This window comes from Silene latifolia, chromosome Y (genome assembly GCF_048544455.1).
Source record: "Silene latifolia isolate original U9 population chromosome Y, ASM4854445v1, whole genome shotgun sequence".
Taxonomy (NCBI): Eukaryota; Viridiplantae; Streptophyta; class Magnoliopsida; order Caryophyllales; family Caryophyllaceae; genus Silene; species Silene latifolia.
The window spans coordinates 25,976,391-25,988,536 of record NC_133538.1 but is presented as its reverse complement, the minus strand read 5'-3'; the positions used below and the strand labels follow the sequence as shown (position 1 = coordinate 25,988,536).

The 12,146-nt window shown below is 40.4% G+C and overlaps 1 protein-coding gene and 1 non-coding gene across 2 annotated transcripts; one reads left to right on the top strand and one right to left on the bottom strand.

Moving 5' to 3' along the window:
* The first annotated feature begins 926 nt into the window (after positions 1–926).
* LOC141627742 (uncharacterized) lies at positions 927–1,322 on the top strand. The gene has a single exon (XM_074440965.1). It carries the CDS (start codon positions 927–929, stop codon positions 1,320–1,322), a length of 396 nt encoding a protein of 131 aa, XP_074297066.1.
* Positions 1,323–11,293: 9,971 nt separating this feature from the next.
* Positions 11,294–11,400, bottom strand: LOC141635780 (small nucleolar RNA R71). The gene has a single exon (XR_012540440.1). It is a non-coding gene; the product is annotated as a small nucleolar RNA R71 (small nucleolar RNA).
* Positions 11,401–12,146: the final 746 nt, after the last annotated feature.

The window sequence follows — 12,146 nt, the reverse complement described above, 5'->3', positions numbered from 1 at the left end:
TTATCTCTCTAAAAACTCTATTTTTTATAGTTGAAAATGAATGAATGAATGCCCATGCATATCATGTAGTGTATAATGTAAAAATAGAGGAGAAAACCCATGGTTTTCTCCTTCTCAAAATCGGGTAAAGGGAGGGGGTCAAGGGGCCAATGCATGAGCAAGGTTGCATTCACAAGAACAAGTAGGCTTGCATGGCTAGTTTTAGGCAATTATGATTATGTTTACCACTAACATAATTAACATAATATTTTCCTAATCCTCCCCATTATTTCGGTTATAATAGATAAAATGAACTCCATTTTATCTTTGTCAATTTGTCAATTTGTCACATGTCACATGTAAAATTGTTATGTATTTTTAACATATTAAAAATCAACGCATTAATAAAAATACGTCATATACAAAATGACTTAGTAATTCATAATTACTTGTACCAAAATAATTTAGCAATTATAAATGACAACATCTTGTATTTATAATAATTTATTCATTCAAATGTAATTGTTTCCTTAAAGAATAATTTCATCTAAGTAATAAAACAATTCGATTACTAAGACCGTATCTTATTTAATCAAATTAATTACAATGAGACACGTAAATATTACTTCCAAAATCGTCCGTCAATTTTAAGTAATTTAATTAACTCGTATCGTCATACGATCAATTAAATGATCAATTAAGAGTGTTACCCTTTAGGTATGACCTAAGGGGATCAACTGATCACCACCGTCGCACGACAGTAATGTCAAACTCTAGTCAGCCAATCATTACCGATATGTGTGGACCAGTTGACAGTAAAATGTTACTTCCCAATTGTATTCTTTAGAATGAGATTTAAACATGTGATCATCATGATCAACAGTTGTGATCGCATTATTGTCGGAGGACACATATTCCAAAAAAATGTAGTCATGATCCTCATGAAAATGATCGATAATTATCGAGACTGGCCTAACAAGATACCCTTCGCCTTATGGGGATATCGAACTTCAGACTGGACGCCCACTGGGGCTACTCCTTTCTATCTGGCTTATGGCATGGAAGCTATACAACAAGTAGAGCTAGAGATCCCATCTCTACGTATTCTACTCGAAAGCCAGATCCCGAAAGCAGAATGGAATAGAGACAGATATGAAGAACTTGTCCTCTTGGACGAACGAAGACTGCGTGCCTTGCATAATGTTCAAACATATCAAGCGCGAATTCGAAGAGCTTTCAACAAGAAAGTTAAACCTCGAAACATCAAGGAGGGAGATCTAGTGCTCAAATATGTTCGAGCTCTTCTACCAGTCGACCCAAGGGGAAAATTCAAACCTAATTGAGCAGGTCCATACTTAGTCAAAACCATTCTCTCGGGGGTGCGGTTAGAATTACAGATTTAGACAGAAACGAGTTTTCAAATTCGGCTAATCTAGACTAGCTCAAACGATATTACCCTTAGAATAGTTCTAGAAAAGCGCCACGCGAGACCTATGTGCCGCTCTTGCGACACTAAATACAAGGCACTGGCCAAACTTCAAGATTCGTGCCACTTCGCTCTTGCGTTTTGGAATTATTTTTATTCTTAGTATCATCAATATAAATTGCATTCTCAAAGAGTAAATAAAGCACCATGCTTATTCCCTTTGTTCATTACAAGCTCTTGCTTCGAACATTTATTCCTTTACATTTTCCATTTTTTGAACTACGTTCTTGGTTTGATTTTATTTTCAATGAATACGTAGGCAATCCTTCACGAGAAACAACCCAATCACTTTTAAAATGTAAATAGAAGGACCTTTGCTTTAGCACTTGGAATTCGAAAGAATAAATAAAGGGAGCCAACTTTAAGTTCCTAACTAATAACAATCGATTTATTCATCTATTAATAAAACGCTAAATAATATATAAATGCTGAAATGAAATGCTAGGCTTGGATTCTAAAAATCCCGCCGTTTATTACAAATAGTAATAATAATAAATAATATAAAGACTCAGGCTATTCCTATTCTTCCATCTTCCCCTTGCCTTTGTCATTTACATCACACTTCTTGTCTCGACCACGAGGGGGACGCTTTTGCGTTATCTCCGACCTAATCACCAACGGTATTTCTTAAGGCCTCGTCTTTCCATTTCGATCCACAATCATTTTCTCAGCAGGTGCATTCTTCGGTTTCTTCTCCAGGCGGACGACTCGGAATCCAACTTCTTCCTCTTCTTCAGTCAAGTACTTCTTATTCTCCATCGCTACCTCGCAGATCTTGTAGTCAATCGGCTCATGCTTCCTCAACTTTTCGCGCTCTTCCAAGGTGCTAGCCTTGGCCCACTGCAAATAAGAGTATGAAACCCACAACGAACCAACCGGGACAGGAATAAACCACATGTTTCTTTGAGTCCAACGCAAAGCTCACTCAAAGTAAGTCTTAGACGTATGCACCAAAGCCACATGTGGAACAATGTCAAGCTTCAAAATCTTTTGCCTCATACCGACCTGCCTCATTAGCCTCTCCGGAAAGAACTGGACCATGAACTTCAAGCCTGGGATACGAATGGATCGAGTAGAATCTAGGGACGATATTCCTGTCAATGCCCTGAGATGCCACCAAGGGACAACCCATCTAATCAATGGTCCTCCTTCATTCTTTAGTTTGTTCTCTCAGTAGTTGCAAAATCGAGTGAAATCAACCATATACAACCTCGTCCTCATCACGATCGATCGTGATCGATATCCGGGCACGTAAACTGGGGGCTCGATTAATCGCAGTGTTTCCATCAACCAAGTCTGCAAAAAGGTGACGAGTATTAATGTACCCATCATCGGAAAAAAAACAAACAATCAAAGAAAAAAAGAGAATAAACGGAAGCATTTTATGTGTAAAATGATAGGACCTCTAAGATACGGGAGCTCACGATTAGCCTTCCGACTATCCAACCCTTAGATAATCTCTCCTAATACCAGGCAAGCTGGACTCTTGCGCAGCTCCATTTGCTCGATGATATTCAAAAACCACGAGTCACCTCTCATCTCCGCGTCAACATGGCCTTTCAAGACAAAACAATGAAGCAGGCAAAATCCAAAAGCTATGCGCCTCGCAGCATATAAATAGAAGGGCCCTCCCTATCTATAAAGCGGTCAATAAAATCGAAGATCCGGACACCTTTGGAAGTTACAAGATGGTCAACTTCAGCTTTGGTCAATCCAAGAAGATCCCTAAATTTATTCTTATACCCTTGAGACCTAGATGGTAACGCTGGGAGACTTTCTGTATCCCATCCTCCAATCGCGGCAAATTCTTCGGGAAAAGGATAAATTTCAGCTCCAGGAAAGGCGAAAACATGATACTCCGGGTTCCAATACTCAAGACAAGCATCAAGAAAGGGTCTTATCACTTTCACCTGTTTAAAACTCATATTGGATCCGAAAATACCCATGTTATATTTCTCCACGCTTGAAAACTCGTTGGTCCATTCCTTGAGTCGGGATTCGAAAGCATCCATTTTTCTTGAAATATCCTTTTGAGAGAAATATTGTATTACGGAGTGATAGAAGGGACAATTGTAAGAATAGAAGCTAATCCGAGATCTCTATTTATACAATTCGGCCTTTCAAAAAATCGCTCAGGAAGAGAACACTTGGGGAGAAAACGCAGCAACTGCGGCACCATTTGGAAGAATCGCAGCTCATGCTGCGCCTCTTCCCCAACTCAATTTTCTGCAATTACCGTAAAGGATCTTTCCTAAATCAGGACTTGGCTTGGACTTTCCCATTCTTATAGGGATATGTGTTTAGTTTTACGAAAATTCTTATTTCCTCACTTGATTATTCCAAATTTGTTATGGAATCCTAATTCAATGCGGGTTCACTTTTTGAGACGATATTGTCATTTCACGTTTTGTTAAAATGCACACTTACCCATTTTTTGTTTCATTTTTATTTTGGGGAATCATTTCCATCATTTCCTCGTCTCAAACTTTTGAAACCTATTTGCGTTTTTCCTTTTTTTTAGGGGGACGCACTCCCATTATCCGCCGCGCCTCGAGTCATTTCGTTTTGCTCACTACAATGGGGTACCTTTTTTTTCTTTTTTTTTTCCACTTGATCAAGTTGCGTTCTGTGCTATTTAAAGCAAAATTTCGTGCTATATGTGCTATGCGTGCTTTTTCTGTATGAATTTCGGCAGCATGACGGCGTAAACCGTTAAAATGTCAAACCTGTTTCCAAGCAAACCTGCAGGTACTAGCATATTTCACACCCAGCATCAAAAAATGGCTCGCAGGCCACGACATATATACAGCAAAACATTTATATGTACAACAAAATTCGGGCTCATGCCCAAAAGCATAAAATGTACAAAAAAACAACACTAGCCACAACAATCAGCTAGAGACCCCTCAACTCAGCTACCATCGCCTCAAGGATGGCAACGTCAGCATCTCGAACCTCTAGCTCCCTCGACAAGCGAGCCGTCTCCTTACGCGACTCCTCGAGCTCACGCTCCCTCTTGAAGGAAGCAAATTTATAAATGATAAAGCAAGAGAAGGAAAATACTTCGTAAATGCTTCAAATGTTCACACATATCAAGAAAGAGAAAAGGGAGGTTCATACCTGCCGACGTGGACCACACGGAAGAGCCTCAACGGCTGTCGCTTGCAACCGGTTGGCCATCCGCCACAGCTCCGCATGCATCGACGGTGCCACCTACATTTCAAATAATAAAACAAGGATGAAAACCATGTGCTTACACAATTACTTTAAAAAGATAGAACAAGCCTAAACTGAGGGCTTACCCTCCTCATGACATGCTGCCACTCATCGAGTCCAGCCTCTGTCACCACTTCAGTGAAAGACGGAATCTCCATCAGCACCGTCGTACCAGCTGGCCCAGGGTACTCGAGTGTCTCGGGAAAAGCAGGTGGCTCGACGCCCGCCGCCTCGATCTCCTGCCAAGATACAATTATCATTTCCAAGCTATACTCGAACATGTCATTTCAAATTTCAAATACTCAAAAGGACTTATACTTACCACGATCGGCCAATACTCAAGCTCGGGAAGAAAGAGAGCGTCACCACTCGCTTCGGCGAGGTCAGCCATCCTCTCAGCCTTTAAAGATTCCCTAAACATCATCCGTGGAGGATAGATGGGAACCTCAAAAGCATCACAGAGGCACTATCGAGCCAACCGCTCACCCAGGTACCACACAGGTCCCATGGGCGTCGCCAGAAGCAGCCTACTCGAACTCCTACGAAGGATGGAGCGCCAGTGTAGTCCTCCCAAGGTCTCGGCACCCACTGAAAAGGATGGCACAGGTCATTCCTATGATCACTATGGTTTCAAAGACAAGTAAAAATCAAGAGTAATAAAAATGCTTACATTGTCAAGCTGCACGGCGTTGAAACCCCTCCTAGAGGTGTCGTAAGAAGATCGCTGGCTCTTCTGCCGACACACGGTCCAGTCTCTAACGACATGATACTCTCTTGCCATGTCCACTGCCATATTGGGAGAGAAGCCGGGGATGTATGAGTATACCCATGCCTGAAAAACAAAAACGATACAATAATCCAGTCCGAAACTTCAATTTCTATTAAAATGATCTATCAAGTAATTTAGTTTAGGATCAATTCAAATTTCCAAATTCAATTCAAACTCAATTCCAAGAAAAATCTTTCAAACTTGATTCAAAATAATAACTCAAATCAAATTTCAAAAATTCAAATCAAACTCAAATTAAAAAATTTCAATTCAAAATCAAACTCAAATTAAAAAATTTCAAACAAATTCAATAAAATTCAAGTTCAAAAATTTCAAACAAATTCAAGTTCAAAATTTCAATGTCAAAGTCAAGTTCAAGTTCAAAATTTCAATTTCAAGATTTCAATCTCAAAAAAAAGAAAGCAAAAAATCTCTTCGAAAAAATATTTTCAAATTCAAGCTCAAATCAAAATTCATCTCAACTCAAGATTCATGCTTTCAAATGATCTTTCATTTATAAGCAGATTTATCAACAAATGGCAAAATAAAAAGGAAGGTTCATACCTCCAAAATGAGACCTGGACCGACAGTAGTAGGAGAAGTCCCCTTCTTCATCAGCTCGGGACGAACCATGGCCCTCTTGTACCGTATAAGGACCGCAAAGCTAGGAGTAACCATGTCCCAACGACCTGGGCTACTCAAGTCAGCAAGGAAGGGAAGAAGCTTCGTCAACAACCTCTCCCCTTTCTCTCCGAAGTAAATCGAAGACAGAAACCCCAAGAGCCACAGTCAGGCTCGCTGCTCAGCTGTACATGGTGGAGGAGGCACCATTTCACCATCTGTAGTCATCTGTACTCTCGCCAGAGTCTTACCATCAAAGTATTCCTTAACGTAAGAACTCGGGACTGGGCCAGGTACCCTAGCCGCAGCCTTGGCCAGGTTCCATCCGATCAAACCTCTAGCCTCGGCTAAATCCTCCCTTATGGCCGTTACGGGCCAAACTATCAGCTCATCTCTGCAGGGCAAGCCAGAGATCATGCCGTAGTCCTCCAAAGTGACCCCGACCTCTTGATACTTGCTTTTTATATAGCCTTTTTAAGCCTTTATTGCACTTATTTCTATGCGATTCTCATAGTATTAAGCTACGAAATGCCCCAAATAGTCTACTTTGGTTCGCTTTGCTTTATTTGCAGGAACGAACACGAAAGTAGCGGAATCATGCCTTTTTATGCCCCTTAGCATGCATTTATGAAGATGGAAGAATTGAAGCGGAATTACTATGCCTCGTGATGCGTAAATTGGTCTCTGAAGTTGATCAACGAAGTATGGAGCTGGTTCAGTGGCAGTGTACTCGATCGAAGGCTTTTGTTAGCCTTTCTGTTCGATCGAGTAGATATGGGTGGTGAGAAGACCTCAATTAAGAGCCTGCTGTTCTCGATCGAGAGGTGGTACTTTGAGGTTCCTCGATCGAGTATGTGAAGTACTCGATCGAGAGGTGGTACTTTGTGGTTCCTCGATCGAGTATGTGAAGTACTCGATCGAGAGGTTCAGCTGAGGATTTGCTCGATCGAGGAGAATGAAGTTGCTCGATTGAGAGCTGTGCTAGTATACGTGAGCTTTTATCGTGAGAACTTATTTATTTTGTTCATTACGTGTTTAATAAATATCTTTCCTATATAAAGGAAAGACGTCACTTAGGTTAGGGTTATCTTTCATTAATCTCAGAAACTCTTAATTACTCTTAAGCATTCATTTAGCAGACACTTTTATTCTCTCTTGTTCAACATTACTTCATTCTATTTGCCGTATCTTATACTTTGTAATCCTTCTTACTCCCTTGATTTAATTTAATCTTCTTCTGCATACTTAATCCTTACTCTTAATTTCCGTTTTAATTTGTGTTGTTGTTAAGTTTATGTTATTTCATCTTCATCATCTTTATATTATGTCTTCGATTACTTCATCCATTATTGTTATTAGTTTCATTATGAATATGCGTAGCTAAATCCTTTTGTGTTAGGATTAGGGGAACCATGGTAGTGAAGCAATGATGTTATAATTAGATTAGACGGTTTTGATTGTGAGAACTGATTCATAGCAATTTAATTGTAATCGTTTAGTTGAGTGAACGCATCTAAACTAGTTAATCTGGTTAAATTCAGACCTAGATCGAGAGATTGAAATGAAAAAAACATGTTATGAAGAGTAGACTACACTAATGAGGGTGAAAGCTAAGTTGGTAGTATTCTAGGGCAGATAGCCGACCGAGAGGATCTTTCCTTTACCCTTCTCACATCAGATCGACTGACCTACCCTTAACAGAATTATGTGATATTATGGTGAACCGACATCCTAGCATTTCTCTCTTTATTTGATCACATGTTATTTCATTTTTAGGTCTCGTTTGGTTGCCCCTTGTAAATCATGGGAGTTGGAAAATCCCATGAATTACAAAATTGTAACTTGTTTGGTTGCTTTTTTTTTTGCCATGATGTAGGCATTCCATTCTTCAAGGAGTTTCCAAGTCCTCCACAGTAAAGGAGTTGAATTACCTAGGCCCCCCTAGGTAATTGCAAACTCCGGTGTAATTGAATTCCTACATCGGCAACCAAACAAATTTTGTTAATTCACATGAATTTCATGTGGGAGTTCAATTCCCATGAATTTGATATTCCGGTGGAATTGTATTACCACGGGCAACCAAACGAGGCCTTAGTATTGTTATTGTTCTCTCTCTTTTTGCCATTTAACTCAAGTTATTAGTTTACAAATCAAATCAAAACACCCCAATCTGTTACGGTCACGGACTAGATAACAAGTAGATATAATAGCCTCCCTGTGGAGTACGATATCCGACTTACCGCTACTATATTAGTTGAGCCAGTTGGTTTATTTTTAATAGGGTTGCGACAGCCGTGTCAAATTTTGGCGCCGTTGCTGGGGAGGCAATTAGCCTATTTACTTGTCGATTTTTGTTTGTCTTAGTCTCAAGGGCTTTACAATTCCTTGAGACAGTTCTTATTATTTTTCTTTCTTAGTTTTGTTTATGCCCAGGTCTAACAGGTCAGAATTAGTACCAGCCGATCCTGAACCGGAGTGGACTTTTCGCTGTAGACAGAACTTGTTGAGAAAGAATCGTCAAGAGAAAGCCTTGAATACTTTTGAACCTGATATTGAAAACTTTACTTTTGTAGAAGACCAGTCTTTAGAAGAAGACACTTCTATTTCCGCAACCAAATCTGCAAAGATGCCTAATACTGCCAGTCATTCCGAGCCTACAACTGACTCCATTCCTAAAGGATTTAATCTTGTAACGGAAGATGGGAATACATTTGATATTCGGCCGTCTTACATTAATCTGGTGGAAAGAAACCTGTATCGTGGAGTAGCTGGTGAGGACCCGAGGAAGCATATGGAGGTATTTACAGATTATTGTTCTACCATTCCCGCTACTAAGGGAGTGACACAAGACAAGATAAATGAAGTCTTTTTTCATTTCTCTCTTACTGATGAATCCCGAGAGTGGCTAACTAGTCTGGATAGGACTGCGGCTGGAATTACCAACTTGGAGACCTTGGCCCTTGCTTTTTATAAGAGATACTTTCCTCCACAAAGAACTAATGCATTGAGAGGGAAGATTACAAGTTTTAAACAAACTCCAGATGAGAATTTATATAAAGCATGGGGTCGGTGATACGTGCTTTTTATATAGTCTTTTTAGCCTATTTTAGCACGCATTTCGATGCATTTCTATACTGTTTCTATGGTATTTTACCCCGAATTGGCTACTTTGTTCGTTTTGTCCATTTTGTAGAAATGAACGCGAAAGTAGCGGAATCTCACCCTTTTTCGTCCTTTTTGCATGCATTTAGAGGAGACTGGATTGTTCCAGAGTGAGATACTGTATTTGGAAGCGTCATGGCACGGATTACGAGGCATTTAGGCGCGGACTTGAGCTGATTTGAAGATAAAGAACTCGATCGAGCAGTTTTACCACTCGATCGAGTGGTTTCTACGTCCTCTGGTGGTCGATCGAGTGGTTTTCCACTCGATCCTTATCTTGCAGAAACGCCAGTTACTCGATCGAGTAACTTTCTACTCGATCGAGTAGATTCGCTGAGATGTTTGCTCGATCGAGTGGTTTTAATCCACTCGATCGAGTGGTTTCGCTATTTATGGGCTTTAAACAGCCCGTGTTATGTTTAATTTCGCTAAACTTAATTACTTTGCTATTTAAGCATGCTTTACTAGGTCATTAGGATCGATCTTTTGATCATCTAAACTTTCTACTGTAAACTTGTTACGTTGCTTATTTCTCTCTACTCTAACCTTACTTTTGGGATTATTCTCGCTCGGAATTTGTGTTCTTTACGCTGGAATTCGCTCGATTGTAATTCCTTCCTCTCATCTTTATAATAATCAATCATTGTTTGCTTAATTTATCGTTTACTCTATTTATTTCCTTTGCCCTAATTTCTCTTTATGCAATTTATTATTTATTTCATTATGTTTCTTCTTTGGAATTTTATCTCTTTTGTTAGTTTAATTAGTGATATGAGTAGCTAAACCCCTTTCATGTTGGGATTAGGGGATCTGCGGTAGGAAAGTGACGATGTAGTAAATGAATAAGACGAATTGATTACAAGGTTCTGTCACCATAGCAATTTAATTGTATTTATTCGACTTAGTTGAGTGCACACTTCTAAGTTAACCCTTAATTTGGCTAAAATTAATCCTAGATCGAAAGATTGGACTAAATAGGCCTGCTATGAACAGTAGACTACCCTGACGAGAATGAAAGTTAAGTTAGCGATATTTTAGGATAGAAAGTGGACCGAGAGGACCTTTCAACATACGTCTTACATTAATTCGTCTGAGTCATTTACAGCTGAGTCACTGGACTACCGTAGTGAACTGAAATCCTGACATGTCCCTCTTTATCTGATAGTTTAAAATCATTTCCTGCCTTTACTGCTCTTGTCCTTTATTTCTCTTCCCTTCAAAACTCATAGTTTAGATAACAAATCAAACAACCCCCCCTCCCCCCCCCCCCCCATTTGTGACCAAGTAGACGGACTTCTACAAATATCTTGCCTCCCTGTGAAGATCGACCTGAATTCCCTAGATATATAGTTAGTTGAGTTAGTTTATTTTTGACAGGTATACGATAGACGTGTCAAATTTTGGCGCCGTTTCCGGGGAGGCAATTGCCCTATTTGTTTTTCGTTCCGTTTATTTTTCCGTCTCAGGGAATTTTTATTCCTTGAGGCAGTTCTTATTCATTTCCTTTCAGTGTTGTTTATGCCCAGGTCAGACAGGTGTGAATTAGTTTCAGCTGATTCAGAACCGGAGAGATTATTCAGGCATAGACTCCGTCTGATAAGGAAATCATGAAAGGAAGACATGAGTACATTCGAGCCAGAGCTTGATCATTTTCTTTTCACGGAAGACAGTCCGATTTCTACAGTAAAGATGCCTAAACTTTCTAGTCATTCAGTGCCTAAAGCATCCTCTATTCCGAAGGGTTTCAATCTTCAGACTGAGGATGGGAACACATTTGATATCCGCCCTTCTTATATTAATCTGGTGGAGCGAAATATCTATAGAGGTGTGGCAGGTGAAGATCCTAGGAAGCATATGGATACCTTTACCGATTACTGTTCTACTATCCCCGCCACTAAGGGGGAAACTCAAGACAAGATTAAGGAAGTTCTATTTCCTTTCTCTTTTTTGATTCCCGGGAGTGGTCGATCGACTTGGACCGCACAACTGCTGGGGTTACAGATTGGGAGTCTCTTGCTCTTGCATTCTAGAATAGATATTTCCCTCCACAACGCACCAATTTGCTGAGGGCCATGATTACTAGTTTCAGACAGGCTCCTGATGAAAGTTTCTGTGAAGCATGGTCGCGATTCAAGAAGTTGGTGAGGTCTATTTCTCACCATGGTTTTGACCCATGGTTCCTAGCTAATCAGTTCTACAATGGGCTGTATGATGACCACAGAGCCATACTTGATGCGGCATCTAGTGGGAGATTCCAGGAGAACACCGATGATGATAAGGGGTGGTCTCTTATTGAAGAAATGGCTAATCACAGTGCTGAATATGGTAACCCGAGGGATGGGATTAGAACAGTTCATGCAGTCGATAAGCAAGTTTTGGCTCAGCTGGAGACCATGAATGCTAGGTTCGACAAGTTGGAATTACAAGCTTCTGGGGAGCCTCAGACGGTCCATGTTCTTACTAGGGGAGATACCGTTTCTTATGAGAGATGTGGAGGTAATGATGGCCACTCTGCTGTTGGTTGTCTCGTAGAGAAGGAACAAGTCCTTGCCTTTCAGCAATATAGGCAAGGAGCGGGTTCCTATTACAATAATCAAGGGGCAGTCCATCCCAATCTGAGGTGGACTAGTCAGAATGTGCTCAATCCTACTCCTCCTCCACACCAGCAGCAGCCGTATGTCCCTCCACACAAGAATCAACAAGGCTATCAGAAGCCTCCTTCCTTTACTCCTCCTAACCACGGTGCAGCATCTTCTGGTGGGGTGAGTGGTATTGGTGAGCTTAAGTCTATGTTGCAAGCTTTTACAAAACAGTTTCAGCTAAGTGATCAACAAAAAGATGCTTCCATAAAGGCACTTGAAACTCAAGTTGCCCAACTAGCCATGAACCAATCCACAAGGAAGCAGGGTCAAT